Source organism: Erinaceus europaeus, chromosome 11 (assembly GCF_950295315.1).
Source record: "Erinaceus europaeus chromosome 11, mEriEur2.1, whole genome shotgun sequence".
NCBI lineage: Eukaryota > Metazoa > Chordata > Mammalia > Eulipotyphla > Erinaceidae > Erinaceus > Erinaceus europaeus.
The window spans coordinates 107,599,545-107,625,801 of NC_080172.1; the positions used below are offsets into that span (position 1 = coordinate 107,599,545).

General features: G+C 40.4%; 1 protein-coding gene across 1 annotated transcript in view; it reads left to right on the plus strand.

Moving 5' to 3' along the window:
• The first annotated feature begins 2,482 nt into the window (after positions 1 to 2,482).
• Positions 2,483 to 26,257, plus strand: part of CLCA2 (chloride channel accessory 2) — a 38,690-nt gene continuing 14,915 nt past the window's right edge. The window contains exons 1-6 of the mRNA XM_007529973.2: positions 2,483 to 2,814; positions 4,307 to 4,444; positions 8,656 to 8,806; positions 15,043 to 15,151; positions 18,006 to 18,165; positions 19,221 to 19,448. Of these exons, the coding sequence (XP_007530035.1) occupies positions 2,629 to 2,814; positions 4,307 to 4,444; positions 8,656 to 8,806; positions 15,043 to 15,151; positions 18,006 to 18,165; positions 19,221 to 19,448 (972 nt within the window). The 5' untranslated portion in view covers positions 2,483 to 2,628. The remainder of the gene's footprint in view (positions 2,815 to 4,306; positions 4,445 to 8,655; positions 8,807 to 15,042; positions 15,152 to 18,005; positions 18,166 to 19,220; positions 19,449 to 26,257) is intronic.

Genomic DNA, 26,257 nt, shown 5'->3' on the forward strand with positions numbered 1-26,257 from the left:
AGCTATCTGGCATAGGCAAAAATTGGTAAAGTCATGGGCCTCTTGGAATATACCTAAAATAGATATCCCAGCTTCTTCCCACATGAAGACCCTTTGCTCCATCTGTTCTATTCTTACGTTTAAGTTCTTGATTATTAAACAATTTATTCTGCTTTATATCTTAATGCTTTTCAGCCACCAAGTTGCAGACGCTACCATGGTAACATTCTGACTTCCCTAAGCAGACAACTTTACCAATGTGTCCTGGAACCTCACCTCCTCAGAGTCCTACTCAACTAGGGAAAGAAATAAAGAAACAGGCTGGGAGTATGGATCAACCTTTCAGCATCCATGTCCAGAGGAGAAGCAGTTACAGAAACCAGACCTCCCACCTTCTGCACACCATAAAGAATTTTGGTCCATACTCCCAGAGGGATAAAGAATAGAGAAGCTTCCAATGGAGGGGAGGGGATAGGACGCTCTGCTGGTAGGAACTGTGTGGAATTATACCCCTGTTATCTTACAGTCTTGTTAATCATTATGAAATCACTAGTAAAAAAGATAAATAAAAAAAATAAACAGATACTTCTCATATGTATGCCCTTCAGCAGGAAGCTGAGGGAAGTATGTAAGTATAGGAAGTATATATATAAGTATATAAGTATAAGGAAGTATATAAATATAAGGAAGTATATAAATACTATATATAGTGTGAATGTGATTCTGTAGCCATAATTCTACATTGAAGGAATGGTGTGCAACGCTGTGAAAGCATGAAAAGACTTGACATAGTTAAAGACCTTAAACAAGTTTTCCAGGTAAGAACTGGAATTTGAAGGAAAACAGGTGAGAAGTGAAAATAAATGTTCCAGTCAGAAGCAAAATTCCCTTCAACATCCCTACTATGTGAATACTTCCTTTCTAGTTGCTCAAAATCTCCAGTGATGTATTTTAGCTCCAGGTTCTTGCTTTTAAAATTTCTACCCACTTTTTCACTTCTACTCCACACATTCCTGCTCAGCCTTTTTGTCTAGGCTTCAGTGTTCGAAATCACTATTAGGCAAATTTTCCCTATAGTCTCTCTTGAGCCTAGTTTAGATACTCACCAATGAGTTACAGGTCTTACTATCTACATGATTTATCACAGATTTCCCTCTGCCTTTGCTGTTAGAGTGATGGTTATTTGGAAGCAGAAACTGAATCTTGTTTATTTATGGGTATCTCCCTGGCCTGCCACAGCGCAGTGAATTCATGACAGATAATCATGGGAGGAGGAAAGGAAGATTTCTATAATAATCCAGCTGCTGATAATAATAATCTTAGTTGATGCTTACTTATGATTATTTTAATTATTTCATGGGACACAGTTTCACATGAGAAAGAGAACAACCCTTTAGGAAGTGCAGCACTGCGAATCAAACCCAGAGTCTAAGGCAAGCAAGTTCTTGTCACATTAGCTTAAATTTCAAAGTTACAGGGGCCAGGCGGTGGCGCACCTGGTTAAGCACACACATCACAGTGCACAAGGTCCTAGGTTCAAGCCCCTGTTCTCCACCTGCAGAGGGAAAGCTTCAGGAGTGGTAAAGCGGGGCTGCAAGTGTCTGTCTGTCTCTTTTCCTCTTTATCTTCTTCCCCCTATCATTTTCTTTCTGTCTCTATCCAATAATAAATAAATAAAAATATTTTAAAATTTTAATGTCACATGATATTCCAGATGCTTTTCTAATAACTTTACTATATTAGAAAGAAAGAAAAAAGGAAAGAAAGAAAGGAAGGAAGGAAGGAAGGAAGGACAGACCAGGTCTTATTAATCAAGTATACAATATTTGTAAATCTGACTATATATTAGATTCTGTGGTAGGTATTGGAGAAATGGAAGCCTGACTGAGGCGTTTTGCTCTCAAGAAAGAGTTGAGAAAAGAAAAAACGTTTTGTTTTGTTTTCCTCTGGCTTTGAGAGAAAGGGCAGTGAGGGCAGAGGGAAGGCCATCTGTGGACTACACAGGCTCCAAGTCCCTGGCACATGGCCTTCCCTTGGGAGTATCTGATATCTACCTCCCAGGCCTCAGTTGAAAACTCACCCAGACTGCCTGACCCAAAGGCACTAAGGATAGGGATGCAGGATAGATTACCAAATCATCAAAACAAGCAGACAAGAGGATCTTACCACAAACAAAAAGAATGACTTCAATACAGTAGGATAGTGGTTGTGTTGACTGATAGAGGAAGTTGTGAAGGATGAAGACAGAAAACTCAGTTTATATTTATGTGTCTCTACCGGACATCAGCTGGATAGTCAAGATTCTCAGGTTTCCAGCTTGATCAGCCAGAACTTTCTCTCTCACACTCCTTTTGTTTTAATGTCCCTTCTTTCAGAGAATATGTGAGTAAGGACTAAATGAATTCTTGCCTAACCATGAATAAGAAGGAAGTTTAGACACCAACCAGACAAGTATGGCACTGCCTAGAGAAAAGGAGCATGTAGAGGCAGGTTTCAGAGAGAGTCAGCCCAGGTTTTGTGAAGAAAGCACTTCCTCCTCTAAAAGTTCTAAGACTTTTCAAGTTCAGAAAGGAACTGCGTCCCTACTGACAGCCTGACACAATGTACCCAGCAGGATCAGTGTGAGTAAGCCAAGGGCTTCTCTACAGCATGGCCCACAGGAAAAACACAGATTCTGTTTGCAGCCTGAAGTATGTGACTTTCTTGGTCACCCTAAGTTCAGCATTCCTGTTTCTGAGAGCTGACGTGCAGCTCCGAGACAATGGGTATGATGGATTACTTGTTGCAATCAATCCTCAAGTATCTGAGAACCAGAATCTCATCTCAAATATTAAGGTGAGTACAAAATATGCAGTTAATAGCGTTGTTTAGAACAGAAATGGAGACTTACTTAAAGAGCTAATGATCCTTTCTGGTTTGTATATGGGCATGGGCGGTAAATAAAATGGTGTTTCCTAAAGATTACATTAAAATTATAATTATGGCCAAGGCAGTTCTATGCATGTAAATCAGTATAGTGTCAGATCATAGAGGATCAATCTAGTCCTCTAGTCCTCTTCTTTTTTATATTTATTTATTCCCTTTTGTTGTTAGTTATTATTGTTGTTGTTATTGATGTCGTCGTTAGGACAGAGAGAAATGGAGACAGGAAGGGAAGACAGAGAGAGGAAGAGAAAGATAGACACAGGTAGACCTGTTTCACTGCCCATGAAGCGACTCCCCTGCAGGTGGGGAGCAGGGGGCTCGAACTGGATTTTTACGCTGGTCCTTACTTCACTCCACGTGCGCTGCTTAACCCGCTGCCCTAACGCCCGACTTCCTCTATCTGTGATTTTTACACTTATGTTCAGGTGTGTGTGTGCTGGTTTTCGCTGTTCCTTATAGCACTACTCCTCTGATTTTTTATTTAAATAAGAATGAACCTACTTGTTAGTGTCCTCAACTACACAGTCAGTACCCACTTTGCCAATGAGAACTAAAAGGTATGTAGGAATATGGACAGGGGATATATCATAATTGTTATGTAGAAAGATTCTTATACCTGAGAAAGACACCTGGAGACCTGCTTCACCGCCCATGAAGCGACCCCCCTGCAGGTGGGGAGCCGGGGACTGGAACCAGATTGCTTGCTCTTGGCGCCACGTGCGCTTACCCCGCTATGCTACTGCCTGACTCCCCGATCTAGTTCTCTTTTATTCATTGTTGGCAATGACTATTAGTTTTAGCGTTTCCATCTTCCTTCATGACTGTATTGGAGTAGCAGGTTTACCGACTAACCAATTATGGCAACAGAGAACAGATGTTTGATTGGCGAAGCAGTGTGATTGTGCTTATTAAAATCACGTTGTTGGATTCCATCCTGTGAGTGAAAATGCCCAGACAGAAAGTGTGAGTCTGGATGAAGTGCCAGAGAGAGAACTTCTTTGTTTTCATCAGAATGTTCTATAAAGTGATTGACTATTTTTACTTTAACATGGAAAAAGAGAATCATAGCTCCATGACTTTAAGCCTCCATTTGGCATTGCTTTAGTGAAGTCAGCATCCTGCCTGAAGACATGCCCATAGGTTTAACATGAAAAGGATGTGTTTGGTAAAAACTCAAACGTCTTAAAAAAAAAAAAAGAGATTTATAAGGCAAGCCCAGACACACAATAGTGTCTTAAGTCTCTTTCAGGCACACATTTGAAGCTAATTTGCTCTCAAGCTTGCCCATACTTTAACATTTGTCTTAAAAAAAAGAAATTATTACTATTTATTTACATATAACCAAAAAAAATCAAAACTTGAAAATCTAGAAGCAATAATATTTTCTATTATTTGGTTATAGGAAATGATAACTGAGGCCTCTTTCTACCTCTTCAATTCAACCAAGAGAAGAATGTTTTACAGAAACGTAACCATCTTAATACCCGCCACATGGGAAGCTAAAAATTATAGCCATGTAAAACTAGAATCATATGAGAAGGTAAGAATTCAATATTTCATAAATGAACCCAATCTGAGGGGAGGAAAAATAACTAAAATAGTCTGTTTTGTAATATTAAAAGAGAGGACTTGAACAAAAATAAATCACTAATATTTTGCCCATCTATATGTTTATGACTCCCCTCCTCACGGACACCACAGTGTTTTTGCAACACATAGACTACAGTGCCTATCTCCTGACATCCATTAAATAGAGTTGATAAGTGACTGTGAACAGGAGCTCTGAGAGCTGGCAAAAGGGGTAGCCAGTCATTGAGAATTTAGTTCTCTTCATCTATGTTGAAGTGGGTTAGAGATTCGTAACCACTCCTCCACTAGGAGAGCTGAGACACAGGTACATTTCTCCTCAGCTGTGTGCCTTTGGCGGGAAATCTAAGATTGATTTAATTTTTAACTTTCCTTTGAAAATTACTTTCTCACTGAGAGTGGTGTTAGAAACCTAATTGTAACGCTGTGTCCTGAAGGAATGAAAGAAGCTCTTAAAACCATTTGTTTTATGACCCGATGAATACATTTGACAATACTTGGACGTAGGGAGCTGGCAGACATAAACTGGTAAGAAAGAAAACGGCTGTTTATTAAGCATCAACTAAGTGGCAGGAGTTCTCCACATATTGCTTAATTCTCACATATCCTAAAAGTAGTCGTCACAAATAAGGAATCGGAAACACACATAAGATAAGGAAGCTCAGTGTATTGCATCAAAGTGAAGGACTCTGGGGTCGGGGTGGGGAGAGTGTTTAGGTCCTGGAACATGATGGCAAACGATGACCTGGAGGGGCTCGGTTATGTTGAAAACTGGGAAATGTTACACATACACAAACTACTGTATTTTACTGTGGACTGTAACCTATCAATCTTCTCAATAAAGATAAAGATGTTATACTAAGTCAGAGACAGTAAATTATAGAGCCACACTTTGAATTCATCTCTGTTCTTTTTTCTTTTTTTTAAATTAATTTATTTATTTCCCCTTTTGTTGCCCTTGTTGTCTTTTTATTGTTGTTGTAGTTATTATTGATGTCGTCATTGTTAGATAGGACAGAGAGAAATGGAGAAAGGAGAGGAAGACAGAGAGGGAGAGAGAAAGATAGACACCTCCAGACCTGCTTCACCGCCTGTGAAGGGACCTCCCTGCAGGTGGGGATCTGGGGGTTCGAACTGGGATCCTTATGCAGGTCCTTGTGCTTTGCGCCACATGTGTTTAACCCTCTGCGCTACCGCCTGACTCCCTCCGTTCTTATTTACTATAAAGTTTTGCAGGTCCTAAGCGCTGTTGTCACTATTTGCCTATAAGTATTGTATTGAAGATAGTTGCCTAGTTCACCCGGGTAGTGTGAAGCTTTGCCATGTGTACAACCGAGGTTCCAGCGCAACCTCTACCACTTTGAAGGAGTCCTGTGATCTCATTCACTCTATTTCTCTACCTTCTCTCTGTGTCTCTTTCTCTTTCTTTCTTCTTATTTTTTTAATCTTTATTTGTTTGGTAGAGACAGTCATAACTTGAGAGGGAAGGGGGTGACAGAGAGGGAGAGAGACAGAGAGACACCTGCAGCACTGCTTCACTACTTGTGAAACTTTCCCCTGCAGGTGGGGACCATGGGCTAGAACCTGGGTCCATGTACACTGTAACATGTGCGCTCAACCAAATGCACCACCACCTGGCCCATTCTCTCTCTTTCTCTCTTCCTCTCTCTCTCTCTCTCTCTCTCATATATATGCAGATAATACTCTTATCTTGATGACATGAAGAAAAATAAATATAGCAAAAGTGAACATCTGGCTGATAAGAGGGTTCAGGTCCTGGAACATGATGGCTGAGGAGGACATAGATAGGGGTCAGGAAGGAGAAAGAGACAGAAGAGACACAACTCCACAGCTGCAGCTTCTTCCCTGAAGCTGGGAACCAGGGGCTTCTCATACATGGTGATTTTTGCTCTTTATGTGGTGTGTCACTACCAAGTCCCAAGATTTTTTTTTATCATTATTAATTGAAATTTTCACAGTAGGAGATTTTTAAATTTTTTATTAGCGATTTAATAATGATTAGCAAGATTGTTAAGATAATAGGGGTACAATTCTTTTTATTTATTTATTTTTATGTATTTATTTACCCTTTTGTTGCCCTTGTTTTTTTTTTAATTGTTGTAGTTATTATTATTGTTATTGATGTCGTCGTTGTTAGGTAGAACAGAGAGAAATGGAGAGAGGAGAGGAAGACAGAGAGGGAGAGAGAAAGATAGACACCTGCAGACCTGCTTCACTGCCTGGGAAGCGATTCCCCTACACGTGGGGAACCAGGGGCTCGAACCAGGATCCTAATGCCAGTCCCTGCGCTTTGCGCCACCATCGCTTAACCCGCTGTGCTACCGCCTGACTCCCAACAGGGGTACAATTCTATATGGTTTCCAACACCAGAATTTCGTGTTCCATCTCTTCCATTGGAAGGTTCCTTATTCTTTATCTCTCTCTGGAAGCATGGACCAAAATTCTTTATGGGGTGCAGAAGGTGGACAGTCTGGCTTCTGTGATTGCTTCTCTGTTGAACATGGATGTTGACAAGTGGATCCATACCCCCAGCCTGTTTCTGTCTTTCCCTAGTGGGGCAGGGCTCTGGAGAGACTGGGGTTCCAGAACACATTAGTTAGGCCATCTGCCCAGGGAAGTCAGTATGGAATCCTAATAGCACCTGGAACATGATGGCTGAAAGGCGGTAATATATAAATTGTTTAATAAACAGGAACCCAAAGGTAGGGATATAGCAGATTAAATTAGTGGTCTCCATGTGAGAAGAAGCTAGGAAGTCTATTTTAAGTATATTCCAAGGGGCCCATGACTTTAGTAATTTTTGCCTGAGCCTGATAGCTAATATCCAAGTGAACTAAAAGTATTGTCTGGGAAGATGGTATCAGAACTGAGAATAGGACTAGAAAACTGGATTAGGGCACAGAGTAGCTTCCAAACATGAGGAAAGTATATAAATACCATTGACAGTTTACCCCATCTATCTGAGTTAGGACCCATATAAATTTAGAAGATGAATTGCCACTTTGTCAGAATGATCTCATTATGGGAATGAAAACAGTAAGACCAAAAACAAAACAAAAGCAAGTCCTTTAGTAATTCTTTAGTTCACGATAGGTTGTAATACTTTACCGTACAATTCTGAGTAATGTCTCAAACACTCTTAACATTTTCCAAAATAATATATTACCTTTTATAGGGCTTTATAATGTCAGAACTTTACAATTTGATGTTTGAGAGGTTTTTAGTCTGCAAAATGGGAAGGTCAAATGGAAATAATGAAGTTCTATAAAACTTCATTGAGTTTTTATTTTTTTCTTAGAGGCAGGGACCATAACGTCACACAGTACTGGCATATGCAGTATTGGGAATCAAATCAAATATTGGGGCCTCGAGCACACACATTCTTCACTTTATAACTGTGCTATCTTTCTCATCCTTGCTAAACTTTTAAAATGTAGATTTTTTTTTTTTTGAAAGTGCCAAGTACTTGTGTTGGTATTCTGTTGTGAACACATTTACAACTTCATCTATATAGAGACAGTTGTTTTAGGGACTAGGGGGTGGCACAACTGGTTGAGCACACACACTCTGTTGTATAAGGACCCCATCTGCAGGGGGGAACCTTCATAAGTGGTGAAGTAGTGTTGCAGATATCTATCATCTATCTATCTATCTATCTATCTATCTATCTATGTATCATCTATCTATCCCCACCTTACCTCTCAACTTCTTTCTGTCTCTATACAAAATAAATAATATATATATGTATATATGAAAAAGACAGTTCTTTTTAAAAAAATTGCTATGGGGGTATAGATAGCATAATGGTTATGCAAAGAGACTCTCATGCCTGAGGCTCTGAAATCCCAGGTTCAACCCCTGCACCACCATAAACCAGATTTGAGCAGTGCTCTGATCGCTCTCTTGTGTCTTTCTCTCTGTATCTCTCTCTCTCAAATAAAATCAATAAAATATATTTAATTTTTTATAAATAAAATAAATAAAAATAGCTATTTTATTGGAATCTAATTCATACCATAAAATGTGTGGATCTCAAATGTACAATTCAAAATACTCCAACAAATGTATATACATAAAGTACAGAGGGACATATATATGTATATACATCACCAAGACTATAACAAGATGTTTCTTTTACTTTAGGCAAATGTGATAGTGACTGACTCGTATGGGGCACATGGAGATGATCCGTACACCCTGCAATACAGAGGGTGTGGGGAAGAGGGGAAATACATTCATTTCACGCCTAGCTTCCTACTAAATGATGACTTAATACCCGGGTATGGATCAAGAGGTAAGTGTGAACCTTCAAGAAATAAACATTGGGAAGTAGCTGTGCTTGGTGCTCAAAATAAATGATAGAACCGGAGACTTGCCAGGGACTTCCCATTTGGATGTGAAGACAGACCACATGCCCATGAAAAGACAAGGGTTAACTGGTGTCAAAAAATAAAGTTAAGCATTAGATTAATGACCCAGGTAGTGAGTTGCTGTAAGAATTCCATGGATGCCAAGTTGGGTGGTAGCACAGAGGGTTAAACTCTCATGGCACAAAGCCCAACGACTGGTGGAAGGATCCCGATTCGAGCCCCCCGGGTCCCCACCTGCAGGGGGATCCCTTCACAGGTGGTGAAGCAGGTCTGCAGGTGTCTATCTTTTTCTCTCCCTCTCTGTCTTCCCCTCTCTCCATTTCTCTCTGTTCTATCCAACAACGGCATCAATAACAATAAAAATAATGACTACAACAATGAAACAAGGGCAACAAAAGGGAAAGAAAAAAAAAAGAATTCCATGGATGGAGAAAATATCTGGACTAGGGAGGTGGGAGAAAAAAAGTCTTGCAGGGGCCAGGTGGTAGTGCATTTGGTTGAGTGCACATGTTACAGTGCACAAGGACCCAGGTTCAAGCCTCTGGTCCCCAACTGCAGGGGGTGGGGGGGAAAGCTTCACAAGCGGTGAAGCAGGGCTGCAGGTGTCTCTCTAACTCTTTCCCTCTTTATATGCTCCCTTCCTCTTGATATCTGGCTGTCACTATCAAATAAATAAAGATAATAAAATTAATTTAAAAAGAAAGTGTTGGAAACCAGAGGACTTTGAGGGTTGATTATTTAAAAAAACAATGGAAGGAATGGTGGAGAAGAATGGGTGAGAATATGAGAAAAACTGTGGCAGCAAATGGACCCAGAGATATTCGAGAGATGAGAGCCCTGCTGATGTGCAGACAAAATACAGATCATGAAGAAATGAGAGAAGTGCTAACATGAGCATGGGGTTAGGTGATGTGTAGCTTCAAGTGCCCAGATTAACGAATCATCACTGATGGTTTATAAGTACAGAAATAATATCCTCAGAACATAATGTCTTAAGAAAATGAATGTTGGTGACCCAGGTTTGAGCCTGTACCCTGTGTCATCAGAGGAAGCTTAGAATGCTGTGATCTCTTTCTCTTTTTCCTTCTGTTTCTTTGTCTTTGCTTGTTTCTCGGTCAGAAAAATCATCCTGGATCAGTGAAAACTCTGGCTATCACAAAATATAATGATGATGATGATGATGATGATGATGATGATGATGATGATGATGATGATGATGATGATGAATATTGGGCCTGGGCAGTGTTGTACCTGGTAGAGTGCACACATTACTATGCATAAGGAACCAGGTTCAAACTACAGGTCCCCATCTGCAGGGAAGAAACTTCACAAGTAGTGGAGCAGTGCTGCAGGTGACTCTCTCCATCTCTCTCTTCGCCTCTCTCTCTCTCTCTCTTTCTCTCTCTGTCTCAGTCAGAAAAGAAAAAAAAGAAGACCCCTGAGATTAAGTTGTGCAGGCACTGAAGCTTATCAGTAATCCTGGTGGTGGTGGCAGGGTGAGTGGGTATTCAGTGAATAATCTGGCTTCCTTAGAATAATGGGAAGAAACTGGAAATCAGGAAAACAAGTTTTAAACCATAAGATGTGTAAAAATGGAAGAAGTGAGTTAAAAAATAAGAAGAAAGAAAAGATAGTACTAAGAACATTGAGAATTCCCTACATGCCAGATTGTATGATATATATATATATATATATATATATATATATATATATATATTCTACTTTTTAAAATATTCATTTTGTCTCTTTATTCCCTTTTGTTGTCCTTGTTTCATTGTTGTAGTTATTATTGTTGTTGTTCTTGGTGTCGTTGTTGTTGGATAGGACAGAGAGAAATGGAGAGAGGAGGGGAAGACAGAGAGGGAGAGAGAAAGATAGACACCTGCAGCCCTGCTTCACTACCTGTGAAGTGACTCCACTGCAGGTGGGGAGCCGGGAGTTTGAACCGGGATCCTTAAGCCGGTCCATTAAGGCTTTGGCCATGTGCGCTTAACCCGTTGTGCTACTGCCCGACTCCCATCGTATGGTATGTTAATATGCTTTTCCATTGCTGCTTTATGTAATGCTAACAGTTCTGTGGTGTGAGCTACTCTGGAGGCAAGGGAATAGAAGAGGGTTCAATGCTGTGGTAAAATGACAAGAATGTCTGGTAAATGAAACGAAGTAAAAAAAAAAAAAACTTGACTTGGGGTTGGCATATTGCACCAAAGCAAAGGACTCTGGGGAAGAAGGGCAAGCTGGTGAGCATGAGGGGGGTTGGCATCGTGGTGCATGATGGTAGAAAAGGCTCTGCATTGGAGGTAAGAGTGTTTAGCAGACACCTGTCATGGGGAAATGAGAGATTGTACCCATGTGTCAATCAATGTATTGTAAAACACTAATCATTAATAAAATGATTTTAAAAAATGTTTACTATAGAGTAAAAGGGGGAGGAAAGTGTGCAGGAGAAACATTTCAATAAGACCAAGATTTTCTGAAATAGAAAGGACCAATTTAAGGGAGGGGGGGCTCTCTAAACTGAGTTTTAGACATTAACTGGGAGAAGCAGTGAACATATGCTGGTGGAAAGGCCCAGCCTCTGGGTAGATGTGGATGTCTGGAATTTTCTGAGAAAAGCAGTCAAAGTTTTAGGATTGTAGACCAGTATTTATTGGACACAAACTTTGGAAGAAATTGTAGAGAGAAAAAAATATATCATGCCAAGGGTTCATTATCTCATTTGTAACATTTTTATTTTGTCATGTAGTAGTGTCTTTCCATTATGTTATCACTTTCACCCCCATTTGAATCTAAATGTATTTTATTATTCATGGTATACTTGGCAGGGAGTGGAGAGGACACACTCTATAAAACACACTTTATAAAACACTTTATAAAACTTTATAACATTTTTCCCAGTGCCTATGAAATGATGAACCTCTGTATAAATATATGACTTCACAAGCACTTCTAAATTTCATGAGTGGGCACAAAATTTCCCTTAACACTTTCAGCTAAAACTATTCCTTTCCCTTTATTTGTCATTCAATCCAAAAGAATTGCATAATTTGTTTCCCTGAATCCACTCAGCAAAAAATGTTTGGGTTCCCAGAATTTAGAAGAATTCAGAAAGGAAGGAAGGAAGGAAGGAAGGAAGGAAGGAAGGAAGGAAGGAAGGAAGGAAGGAAGGGGAAAATAGTGCACTTTGGGGAAGGATTTAATCTAGAAACTTTGATCTGAGTGAATTTTTATTTGAATATTAGAAGAAATGCAACATTTATTGAGGCAGATATAAAGTTTAAAAGGGTTTGATGCTAAGGATGAGGGTTTTTATGAGCTAAGAGTTGAAGATAAATATAAATGTGGGGAGTCGGGCAGTAGCGCAGTGGGTTAAGAGCACGTGACGGGAAGCTCAAGGACCAGCATAAGGATCCTGGTTTGAGCCCTTGGCTCCCCACCTGCAGGGGAGTTGCTTCACAGGTGGTGAAGCAGGTCTGTAGTGCCGCAGACCACCACAGTGGATGAGCAGCAGGAGAGTCAGGGGTCTCGGAAGGTGACCTGCCCGGTGGGTCAGGAGTCGGTGCAAGGGAGAACAGAAAACACCACACTCATATGGAGGGTGAATCTGGACTCATTTTAATAGTGAAACTGCATTAGCTTTTATACTTTTTCAGGTTACATTCAGGTTGCCTAAACAACTAGCTCATAAGGAAGTAGCAATAATCATCATAGTCTTGTGGCTTTGGCAGGCTCCTTGTTACTCCCCTTTTACTGTAAAGAATGGTACAATACTTAGTATTACCCTGTTCTCAGGGGAGGTCATACTTAGAATTGTTTTTGACTTTTGCTGAGGGCTATTTCTATCATTAATCTTCTATGGGGGGCATGCAGATCTTTGCCTAGTCGTGGACCACTGCTCATCTAGATCTGGTAAAGTTTAACTATTAATCTTTCTTTGTTTCGATACGTCAACTTGTACCTGGGAGGCCTCAATCTCTGCATTCTTTCTTTGAGGGGCAGGTCATAACATGACTTCTTTTGTCCGTCTTTGCTGACCCACCTTCCCACTTTCATAATGTAACTTTCAAATATGCCCCTGTGTAAGGGAGAGGGGGTGCTTCTGACTCTCCAGTCCCACCAGGCACTGCCAAAGCACTATTAATCAATTGTGACAGTATAATTATTTGTAACAATAACAGGGGGAGAATGCGTCGTCCCATTTCTCATCCTTCCTGCCCAGCTACCTTGAAGTCTGAATGGAAGTCCAGAGGAGATGACCCTGTCAAAATCCCTGGCGTTCTTGATGGGGCGCCGCACTGTAGGAGTCTATCTTTCTCCCCCCTTCTCTGTCTTCCCCTCCTCTCTCCATTTCTCTCTGTTCTATCCAACAATGACATCATTGACAAGAATAATAACTATAACAATAAAATAACAAGGACAACAAAAAGGAATAGATAAATTATATATATTCAGGGGATAACATATAAGGAAAAGGACCATCCAAGCTGGAGAGGTCATTAGTGACCACTTTTATTCCTCCCTTCCTCTCTGGTCCCATGGTTTCAATCATTTCTCTCAACCAATGTACTTTTGAGTAGCACAGACTAAATAGAAAAGCTTGTCTGGGGAGATAGCATAATAATTATGTGAAGAGGCACCAAATAGCATAATAATGTGCCTGAGGCACCAAAGCCCTAGGTTCAGTCCCATGGACAACCATAAACCAGAGCTGACCAGTGCTCTGGGGGAAAATAAAAAAGATAGGAAAGATTTACTTTCTTGTTCTTTATTTTAGTCTGTTGATTGCTGTAATAGTTTTCCATAGACTGGGTGGTTTAAAAACAATTTATTTTTCTCACAGTTTTAGAGGCTGGGAAGTCCAAGGCCAAATTAGCAGTAGATTTTCATTTTAAAGATAGAGACAGAGAGGAGGCTGGGTGGTGGCACACCCAGTTGAATGCACATGTTACAATACATAAGGACCTGGGTTTGAGCCCCAGTCCCCACCTGCAGAGGAAAAGCTTTGCAAGTGGTGACGTAGTGTTGCAGTTATCTCTCTGTCTCTCTCCTTCTCTGTTATCCCTTTCTCTCTCAATTTCTGGCTAGCTCTATTCCATAAATGAAGATTTTAATATTTTTTAAAAGATAGATACAGAGGCAGAAAGAGAGAAAAGTAAGGGAAGGGAAGAAAGAAGAGAGGAGGGGAGGGAGTGGAGGGGAGGGGAGGGAAGGGGAGGGGAGTGAAGAGGAGAGGAGGGAAGAGGAGATGAGGAACTATAACACTGAGACTAACTTCAACATGGTAGGGACCAAGCTGGAACTTGAGTCCCGCACATGGCAAAGTAGCCCACTATGCAAGTGAGCTATCTCAGAGCTTCTGTACTAGTTCTGGTTAGCAACCACTTCCTGCTGCATAGACACTTTTTTGTCCTCACTCTCCAGAAAGAGGAAGAGAGCGCTCTGAAGTCTTATAAGGGCACTGCTCTCATTCCTGAGGGCCACACTCTCATAATCTAATCACCTCTCCAAAGCCTCACCTCTTACTACTATTACATTGTGGGTTAGGATTTCACCTTATGAATTTGGGAGGACACAAACATTCAGTCCAATGCACTTAGGAATACTTTTTTTTTTTATCTTCCCTCTTGCTCCATATCCTAAAATAATAGACCTAGCAAGAAACCAAATGGAAGCCTGTTGCTCTGTCCCATTGGGGAAAAGAGAGTACATAGGATTCCCCATGAGTCCCAGATGTGTAATAAGTGAGTCACTGGCTTGCATTTTAAGGATTAAACAAACACTCGCATTGCCTCTCCTCTGATGGTAAGGGATTAAGTATAAGGAGATAGAAATCGGCTGGGGAAGAGGGAAGTGGGAGAGAATTATACGTTACCTTTTGAGAATGAGCATGGTCTTGCTTTACTGAATGTTACTTTGGCCAAAGATGGAAACAAATACCATTGTGATCTCTACAAGTCATTCCCAGTAGTTTGACTGTAACAGCTTATTACATCTAAGTTTGTGGAATTACACTCCATGGCTTTCCTACCACAACAGAAGGCCTAATGGCATTTCTAAGAACAGATCCCTGTCATTAGCAAGCCAAGATTGTGTTATAGTTCAGTAGTGTTAGCAAGGCTAAGACTTTAGGAACTAAAAACATAAGCTCTTTCTTCCACAGGCAGAGTATTTGTTCATGAATGGGCCCATCTCCGTTGGGGTGTGTTTGATGAATATAATAATGAGAAACCTTTTTACATGAATGGACAAAATCAAGTTAAAGTAACAAGGTTAGTAGTTTACTTCACCTTTAAAATTCTTGTGTGTGTGTGTTTCCCTTTTGAAATTAAGTTGATAGGGCCAGGGAGATGGCATAATGGTTATGCAAAAAAACTTAGGCTCCAAGGTCCCAGGTTCAATCTCTGGAGCCTACCATAAACCAGAGATATCAATGTTATAGGAGAGAAGAAAGAAAGAAAGAAAGAAAGAAAGAAAGAAAGAAAGAAAGAGAGAGAGAGAAAAAGGAAGGAAGGAAGAAATAAAAAGAAAGAAAGAGAGAAAGAGAGAAAGAAAGAGAGAAAGAAAGAAAGAAAGAAAGAAAGAAAGAAAGAAAGAAAGAAAGAAAGAAAGAAAGCAGCAACTAAGTTGTTTCACTCTTAAGCATGAAAGGCCCAAGGTCAATTCTGAGCATCACATTGATCAGAGTGATGCTCTGGTCTTTCACTTTCTCCCTCTCTTCTAACAATGAATATTTAAACATTAAGTTGATAATGGGAGAGAAAAGTGAAGGGAAAGATATTTTCAGTTTTTTATTTTTGCTTGTTTTGCTTCCAAGGTTATCACTGGGGCTCTGTGCCCGCAATATAAATCCACTGTTCCTGGCTTCCATTTTGTCCATTTTATTGGCTAGGACAGAAAGAAATTGAGGAAGGGGATATATATGGAGAGAGAGAGAGAGAGAGAGAGAGAGAGGAAAGAAGAAGGAGGAGGAGGAGGAGGAGGAGGAGGAGGAGGAGGGGAGGGGGAGGAGGAAGAGGAAGAGGAGGAGGAAGGAGGGAAGGAAGGAGAGAAAGAGAGAGGTATAGACACCTATAGAGCTGCTTCTCCATTTGTAGAGGGTCCCTCCTGCAGGTGGGGAGGTAGGAGCTCAAACCAGGATCCTTGTTCAGGTCCTTAAGCTTAGTACTATGTGTGCTTAACTGAGTGCATCCACCACCCAGCCCCTCTTTTCAGTTTGTTTGAAATTTCATTGAACTTTTCCAAATGAGAAAATATTTATGTGGTTCAAAATCAGAGCAAAACAGAAAGCTACACTCTTAGCTATCTAATCTTCACCACTGCCTTTACTCTATGCCCTTTTATTTTCTCTAGGCAATTCTTTGTATTAGTTGATTATTTAGCCTTTTTTTTATTTTAAAGAAAATTCAAATAACTATGGTACATCCACAATGAGACACCATGCCATAGTTGTTTTTCAATAGTTAATTATTACTGACAGTACTGCGGGTTATAAATGTTGTGATGCGCAAGTAGCAACAGCAAAACGTAAGTATACAGATATATATGCCATTTCTTATGTCTACAGACAATTTACGTGTCTACTGAACATTTCCCAAGATCATTGGGTCAAAGAGCTCTCTAACTGTAATTTTGATTCTTCTACTAATAGTTGTAATTTTTGCTTTATTTTATATTTTTTTCTATTTTTATTATCTTTATTTATTTATTTAATAGAGACAGCCAGAAATTGAGACAAAGTGGGAAACAGAAAGGGAGAGAGACAGAGAGACACCAACAGCCCTACTTCACCACTCAAAAGCTTTCCCCCCACAGGTGGGGACTGGGGGCTTGAACACACATCCTTGCAGATTGTGGCATGTATGCTCAACTAGGTGTGCCACCACCTGGCCTCTATTTTATATTTCTTTTTTTTTTTACTCCAGGGTTATTGCTGGGCTCAGTGCCTGCACCATGAATCCACTGCTCCTGGAGGCCATTTATTCCCCCTTTCATTGCCCTTATTGTTGTAGCCTCATTGTGGTTATTATTATTGTCATTGTTGATGTCGTTCGTTGTTGGATAGGACAGAGAGATATGGAGAGAGGAGGGGAAGACAGAGAGGGGGAGAGAAAGATAGACACCTGTAGACCTGCTCCACCGCCTGTGAAGTGACTCCCCTGCAGGTGGGGAGCCGGGAGCTAGAACCGGGATCCTTATGGTCCTTGCATTTTGCGCCACGTGCACTTAACCCACTGTGCCACCACTGGACCCCCCTGTTTTATATTTCTTATATTTAATAGGACAGAAAGAAATAGAGGGGAAAAAGGAGAGAGAGAGAGAAAGAGAGAGAGAGAGAGATGCCTGCAGCATTGCTCCACCACTCATGAAGCTTCCTCCTTGCAGACAAGAATGTAAGACTTGAACCCAAGTCCTTGGTAAAGTGTATTTTCTACCAAGTGTGCCATTGGCCAGCCCCCAGGTATACTGGTTTTTGTTTTACTGCTCACTACCAGCATTTGACTTATATAGGAAGGAGTTCTTTTTTCTTCATACATGTATATTTTTTTCCTACTCTTTTGTGCAGGAACGATCCTAAAAGCTCAAAATCCCGACACTAGATATTGACATTCATGTTCCTCTATGAACCTTTAAATGCTTGTACTAATTTCCTGCTATCATTTGCTTTGACCCTGTTTAGTTTTGCATTGTCCTTGGCGATACAGAAACTCTCAAGATCAAATGTCTTAGTATAAAGTGGAATGTATTTTAAAACTAATGATTTTTTAATAAAGGATTTTAAGGGGCCGGATGGAGGTGCACCTGGTTGAGTGCATATGTTACCAAGAGCAAGGACCCAGGTTTGAGCCCCCGGTCCCCACTTGCAGGGGGAAATCTTCACAAGTGGTGAAACAGTGTTGAAGGTGTCTCTCTGTCTGCTGCAGGTGTATCTCTATCTTTGTCATCCCCTTCCCTCTCAAATTAAGGCTGTCTCTATCTAATAATAAAGATAATTTAAAACAGGATTTTAAAAATATTTTATCTGTATCTAGCAAGCTTTAGATCTTTCAATAAATTATCATATGCATCAATGAACAAGAAAGTGGTGTTTCTAAAAACAGATCCAATTTGTCTTTCAATTTTCAGCTGTTCCTCTGAAATCACAGGCATTTTCATGTGTGAGAAAGGCTCTTGTTTACAAGAAAGCTGTATTATTGATGACATTTTCACAGAAAGATGCACATTTATATATAACAATACCCAAAATGCAACTGCATCAATAATGTTCATGCAAAGTTTACCGTCTGTAAGTATAGCCTTGTAATGACATGCCCCCATAGGATTCCATGTCCTTAAGCAATCTATTAAGCTTTTGAAACTTCAGTTTCCTCTTCTACATAATTAGAAATTAGGTTATTCTGTAAGATTTCTTCTAGCACTAAGCGCATGGCTATGTCCATAGAATGCTTCAACTCATTTTTTTTTTTAAATCTTCAACTCTTTGTAAGGATAGAATTGCTGAGAATAAATGGCGACATATTACTTTTCAGTACAAACCACAACTTTGAAAGGAGTGCTGACACAGGCTTCGTATTATTCATGGGTTATATCTATATTTCCAAGTGGGGTAGAGATTGAGAAGTAAGTTTAAGTTGACTTTTTCCTTATCCTGTTCTTGCAAAGGTCAATATTTGAACTAGATCTTTTGTGTTGACCTATTAATAAATAAAGGTACAGTGGTCATTATATATGATTCCAAGGAATAGGCTTGCCCAAATAACATCTTTTAGGGTATTAGCTTTAACACAGTATCATGTTAAGGGAGGTGGAAGATTTTTTTTTTTTTAAGACTAAGGTCTATATACATGGTCTACTCTTGTTATCTAAGTGCAAACAAACTTTAATAGAGTAGGTTTCAGTAAAACAGGTGGCAGTATTTCAGGCCAAGAGTGCAAGGTTTATTTGGGTATTTAATGGCATTTTTATTTTGAAGTAAATAAGGGCATTGTTGTAATATCTCTGATTTTCCATATTTTTAACTCCCCTTTACAACCTTTAGTTGACTGGGGCTAAAGGAGTATGGATCGACCTGTCAATGCCCATGCCCAGCAGAGAATCAATTACAGAAGCCAGACCTCCCACCTTCTGCACCCCATAAAGAGCTTTAGTCCATACTTTTAGAGGAATAGATGCAGAGCTATGGTGGTGGGAATTGTATGGCGTTGTACCCACTTATCCCACAACCTTGTTGATCATTATTAAATCACTAATACTATTTGAAAAAAAGAAGAAAAAAGAAAGAAGTGTGTCTTTTATGAGGGGTATGCCCTTACTCTCTGAAAGGTTTTGTTATCTTTCTAGGTGGTTGAATTCTGTAACGCAACTAATCACAACCAAGGTGCTCCAAACCTACAGAACCGAATGTGCAGCCTGAGAAGCACGTGGGAGGTACTCATGGACTCTGCTGACTTCAACCACAGCTTGCCTATGAAGGGAACGGAGCTTCCCCCTCCTCCCACCTTCTCTCTTGTACAGGCTGGAGACAAAGTAGTCTGTTTGGTGCTGGATATATCTAGCAAAATGGCAGAGGTAAGACTGAGGGCAACAAGTGGTTGTAATACTCTCATCTTTAAGGAATTACCTTTAATTCTTTTCATTTTCAGAGGGCAATGGAGGGACAGGTCAAAGATGTGGAATAGTCACGATCATTGTCTAGTCTTAGGTACAAGAGAAACAAATTCAGAATGTAGCCTGGGGGGGGGGGGCAGATGGTGGCTCACCTGGTTAAGTGCATACTCTACAGTGTGCAAAGACCCAGGTTCAAGCCCCTGGTTCAAGCCCCTGGGTGGGGGGGTGAAGCTTTCATGAAAGTTTACAAGTGGTGAAGCAGGGCTGTAAGGTGTCTCTCTGTCTCTTTCCTTCTCTATCTCCCCTCCCATCTCAGTTTCTCTGTTTCTTTGTAGTTAATAAATAAAAATTTAAAATAGCTTTCTATAAAAAAATGTAACCCAGAGATTAAGACAAATGACACACAAAGATAATTTTGAACTTCCATTTTTGCTACTAATCAATTCACTGCGCCCCCCCAAAACAAATCCCATTTCCAAATCTTGAACATGTCACGAGAAGCTGCTATATGGTCAGATTTCACTCACAGGTTAACATCTCTGACTAAGGCAGGAGACTGAGTCTACAGTGAGTGTACATGACTGTTGTGTGTATATTCTTTATGCCATGATGTAGAGGAAACTATTTCTCAGTCACAGGACAACTGTGCTCAATTAAAAAACAAAATAGGGAGTCAGGCGGGTTAAGCGCACGTGGCCAAAACACAAGGACTGGCATGAGGATCCCGGTTCAAGCCCCAGGCTCCCCACCTGCAGGGGAATCGCTTCACAGGCAGTAAAGCAAGTCTGCAGGTGTCTTTCTCTCCCCCTCTCTGTGTTCCCCTCCATTTCTCTCTGTCAAAATAAATAAGTAAATAAATAAGCACTCCAGAATTCAGAAGCCAGAAGACAACTCACCCAGTAGAAAACGTGGCTTACTATGTCAAAATCCCTGAATCTGAGCCCTAGGACCCTCTGAGAGCACCATGCAGCACTGGAGAGCTCCATGGGTGGTAGCGCTGTGCTTAGGTGTCTCTCCACAAACTCTCTCCCCTTTACTCTCTCCTTTCTCTAATTAAAAAGAGTGAGTAAATTGGGCCCTGGAGACACTCCATTATAGGTGAGGCCTGGCTGGGTCCATTCCCCTGTGTTGTATAAATAAAATAAGGAAGACGCTCTAGAGCTTTCAAGTATTGCTTAAAGATTCATCTCTGCAACCACACAGTATTATCTATCAGTCCTGATTCCTTCACTTTTATCGGTGTGATCAAGAACAGAACAGCCCCTCTAAAGCTCAAGTTTTCTCCTCTGTAAATATGACTAGTAAATACCTCCTTACAGTCCTATGACAGAGGCATCCCATACAGATGACCAGAAGTCAAGGAAAATTGCAAGTCAGTTGTTAGATATATATATAAAAAAAATTAAACTACCTAGCCACTGAAGAAGTGGTTCAGTGGGTAGAGCACAGGATTTGCACACATGAGTTCTTGACTTTGATTGGCAGTAACTCAAATGCCAGAGAAATGTACTGGGGTGGGTTCTCTCCTCTTACATATATGCATATCTATTTGTGAATAAGCTCTTGTAACCTGTTAATTAGAGAAAACATGAAATGTTCGGCGTTCCTCTCTTCCTGATTATTTTTCTTTCACCCATGTGTTGAGTTAGTAAACTATAGCCCACAGGGTAGGTTTGATGTGCCACCTATTTTTACATGGTCTATAAAATAAGAATGTTGACTTTTTTTTTTTTCTGACACCGGTGTTATTGCTGAGATTCAGTGCTTGGTTAACTCTAGCATCATTTCCTGTCAGCCTTTCTTCTTTATTTAATTTTTTTTTGGTTGAGGATAAAAGAGACAGAGAAGGAGAAAGATAAGCAGAGAGAGAGAGAGAGAGAAGTGTAGCTCTCCTCCCCTGAACGCAAACTATAAACTTCCTTTTGGATTAAGCTTGGCAGGTTAGTACAGTTTTAGGAATTCGTCCATTTCATCTAGGTTATTTACTTTATTTGCGTAGAAGTGTTCATAATATCCATGTATCTCCTCATATCACTTATGTTACCTCTCTCATTCCTTATTGTTTTTACCAGTGTTCTCTCTCTCTCTCTTTCTGGTATGTTTAGCCAGTGACTTATTTCCAGTGGTTTCTTTTACTTATCCTTTCAAAGAACCGGTTCTTGCTTTCATTAAGTTTTTTCTGGTTTCAATTTCATTCATTTCTGCTCTAATTTTCTCTAGTTGGCCTTTGGATCGATCTCCTTGCTGCTCTTTTCCTAGTAGGTTCAGTTATGATGTTAGATAATTAATTTGAGATCTTTACTTTGGGGACCTGTATCACTATAAACTCCCCCTTAGGGCTGGTTTTGCTGCATACCACAAGGTCTGGTAGTAGGTCTTTTCATTCTCATTGTTCTCCAAGTAATTTTTTTTGTATTTATTTATTTATTTATTTATTTATTTATTTATTTATTATTTGCCCCTAGGGTTATTGCTGGGGCTTGGTTCCTGCACTACAAATCCACTGCTCCTGGAGGCCTTTTCCCCTTTTGTTGCCCTTGTTGTTTATCATTGTTATTGTTGTTGTTGCTGTCAGATAGGACAGAGAGAAATCGAGAGAGGAGTGGAAGACAGAGCAGGGGAGAGAAAGATAGACACCTGCAGACCTACTTCACCACTTGTGAAACAAACCCCATGCAGGTGGGGAGCCTGGGTCTCGAACCAGGTCTTTGCGCTTTGTGCCATGTGCGCTTAGCCTGCTGCCCTACCTCCCGGCGCCCTCTCCAAGTATTTTTTAAGGTCTCTTTTGATTTCTTGACTGTTAATCAGAAGTATATTGTTTAATATCCAAATTTTGAGGGTATTTATTTTTTTCTTTTTGTGATTGATTTCTCATCTCTCAGCCTCTTGGTCATACGTCTTCTGTTATCCTGATCCATTGACTAAATATGTAGTATCCATCTCTGTCTCTTATCACCTGCTTTGTCTGAAAATATTTTATTTGTTTTCAGAATAGCTGTTCCTTACCTTTTTTCCTGTATTGTGGCTTGGAACAACTGACACTTGGAGTTTCTTTTCTTCTTCTTTCTTTCTTTCTTTTTTTTTTTTTTTTAAATTTCTTTAATGAGGGATTAATGGTTCACAGTTGACAGCAAAAACGCAGTAGTTTGTACATGTGTAACATTTCCCAGTTTTCCACATAACAATTCAACCTCCACTAGGTCCTCCACTGTGAGGCTCTGCCATCACGTTCCAGGACCAGACCTCTCCCCCACACCCCAGTGTCTTTTACTGTGGTGCGATACACCAACTCCACTCCAAGTTCTGCTTGGCACTTGGAGTTTCTGTTTGTCTTTCCTTCTGTATTTTTGAAGAGATTTTCACATCTCCCTCATATTTGAATGAAAATGTAACAGTGTAGAGAATTTGAAGCTGACAGTTGTTATGTTTCTTTTTTTTTTTTTAATTTCCTTACTGGGGGATTAATGGTTTACAGTTGAAAATGAAATATAATAGTGTAACATTTCCACATAACAATACAACCTTCACTAGGTCCTCCTCTGCCATTGTTCTCCAGGACCTGAACCCTCTCCCCCACCCCAGAGTCTTTTACCCCAGAGTTGCAGTACACCAACTCCAGTCCAAGTTCTGCTTGGTGTTTTCCCTTCTGATCTTGTTTTTCAACTTCTGCCTTTGAGTCTTACTTAACATGATTCATCCAAGCTCCATCCAAGATGGGGTGAAGAAGGTGAATTCACCATTTTTGATACCTGAGTAGTATTCCATTGTGTATACATACCACAACTTACTCAGTCACTTTTCTGTTGTTGGGACACCTGGGCTGCTTCCAAGTTATGTCTATTACAAATTGTGCTGCTATGAACATAGGTATACACAAATCTTTTTGGTTCCTTAGAATATATTCCAAGAAGAGGAATTGCAGGTTCACTGGGTAGGTCCACTTCTAGCCTTCTGAGAGTTCTCTAGACTGTTCTCCACAAGATTTGGAACAATTCACATTCCCACTAGTAGTGCAGGAGGGTTTCTTTGTCCCCACAACCACTCCAGCATTTCTTATTAGCAGTTTAATCTATTAATACCTTTAAAAGTCACAAATTAAGCATCCAGAAATTCCCCATCTCCTTGTAGCTGAAATGTGTTCTGTTAGGTAGCTTCTAAAATGGCAATAGCTACTGGTATGAACAGCTTCTATTCTCAGTCCTCCTCCCACCCCCACCCCCAACCCCTTTCCACCCTCTGTCCACACACACACACACACACACACACACACACACACACACACACACATCTGCACTTACATATGCTGAATGAATTTCATTAGAAGTTCCAGTTGTAGAATGAAGGGTTTCCTAGTATTTTTTTGTTTGTTTTTTCTAACTGATTAAGGAGCGATTATGAGTTTGCTACTACCCCATGGCCATGTCTCTGGAAGTCTTTTTCAGTAGAATAGAAAGAACAAGAACATAGCAGTATTATATACCAGATGAAAAGTGCATGAAATCCAATGACCCTAAATAAAGTTTAATTGGATCATGGCAAGACTCTTTGGCTTTGTTGGTGGTAACAAAGTAGAGTTGGGTAGTTACAACAGAGAACATAGGCTCATCAAGCCCAAAATATTTATTATCTTGCCTATTTATCCCTGACCTGTAATTTGATTTTACATATTCTTCATAGTTCTGGGATACTGTCTCTGTAGAGTTCTGCTTCTATGCGTCACTTCCTAATTTGACATTCAATGATACCATATGGACAGCCTGAGTTCACAACTTATTTTTTTATTTTTTAGTTACAAAAATGAAACATTGAAAATACCATAGGATAATTGGGGTACAACTCCACACAGTTCCCACTATCAGAACTTCATATCCCATCCCCTCCCTTGATAGCTTTCCTGTTCTTAATCCCTCTGGGAGTATGGAACCAAGGTCATTGTAGCTTGCAGAAGGTGGAAGGTCTGGCTTCTGTAATTGCTTCCCCACTGAACATGGGCATTGACAGGTCGATACATAATCCCAGCCTGTTTTTCTCTCTTTCCCTAGTGTGGCGGGTCTCTGGGGAAGTGGGGCTTCAGGCCACACTGGCGGGGTTGTCTGTCCAGGGAAGTCTGGTTGGCATCATGGTAGCATTTGGAATCTGGTGGCTGAAAAGAGAGTTAACATATAAAGCCAAACAAGTTGTTGACTAGTCATGAGCCTAAAGGCTGGAATAGTACAGACAAAGAGATGGGGGGGGTCTCCATATTGTAGATAGCTGGTAGAGAGTATTAACTCTACAGAAATTGTCAGTCATAGTACATCATCCCCCCCGTGGGACTATGTGAAAGCTTGGTAGAGCTTAGGGGAGCTCTCCCATCCTTGGATGGAGGTCTGTAAAGACACCCCACTTGTTAGCCTCTCTCCTTATAGAGATGAGCCAAGAGGGAAAAGTCTCCCAGACTCAGTTTCTCCTTGTTAGTCTCTCAAGCTCACAGAAAGCCTACAGGCCTCTCACACTTAGTTTCCCTGTTCGTAGGCCAAATGGTTGCCTGCTTTTGGGTTCACTCAAAGTTCACACATCCACAACACACTCTACCATACACCCCGGCAGTGAAAACCCCAACTTCTATTTCCTTGTGTCTTTTGATATCTGTGATTCACATCAAGCTTTGTTTTTCTTCTTCCCTACCTCACCTTACTGGTTTAACCCCTATGCTTCTCTCAAATACCTTTGGATAATTAACTCGCCTGCATCATGGAGACTAATCGTTTTGACCTTTATGTATTTCATCAATTATTGTCATACTATCCCCCTACCATAGGAGCAAAACTGTAAACTGGTCTGGGAGGTGGTGCAGTGAGAAAGCTTTGGGCTCTCAAGCATGAGGTCTTGAGTTTGATCCCCGGCAGCACATGTGCCAGAGTGATGTCTGGTTCTTTCTCTCCTTTCTCATAAATAAATAAAATTTTTAAAAAATTGGGAGTTGGGCTGTAGCACAGTGGGTTAAGAGCAGTTGGCGCAAAGCACAAGGACTGGCATAAGGATCCCGGTTCGAACCCTGGCTCCCCACCTGCAGGGGAGTCGCTTCACAGGTGGTGAAGCAGGTCTGCAGGTGTCTATCTTTCTCCCCTCCTCTCTCCATTTCTCTCTGTCCTATCCAACAATGACAACAACAATAATAAGTACAACAATAAAACAACAAGGGCAACAAAAGGGAATAAATAAATAAAATAAATAAATAAAAATTACAAAAAAAGAAACCTGTAAACTCTGACATATGTGAAAAATGTTCTTTGTTTAACTCAGTATAAAGGCCTGTACCCTTCCCCAAATAAACGAATGTTCATACCAGAATATTCCCTGATGTCTCCTTTCTGAGTTGCGTGGTCTCTAGAGCCAGCAAGGGAGGGTCGGAGGCTTACCCCCTGGTTGGAGCCACTCCATGTGATTCCCAGCACCCCCTCATTAGAAAACCTATTTTTAATCATGTATCAACACACTACTATCTACTACATAGGGTTACTAATAAGGACTGGATGAAGTATTGAATAAAACTTTTCAGTTCATAAGTAGTAGCCATTACTCTATTAGAATATTTATCTAAAGGGAGAGTCTGTCCTTGCGTATGAGCTCAGGATAAAAAAGTTGTGGAAAATTCCCTTTTTGATATATCTGTGAAATACCAGGAACATCACTATCATTTTTAGGATATGGAGAATGTTATAATGTTGTTTCCTAGAATCAACTAGGGCAATGACTACCTGGTTAGATTGCTGCCCCCACAAGATTTC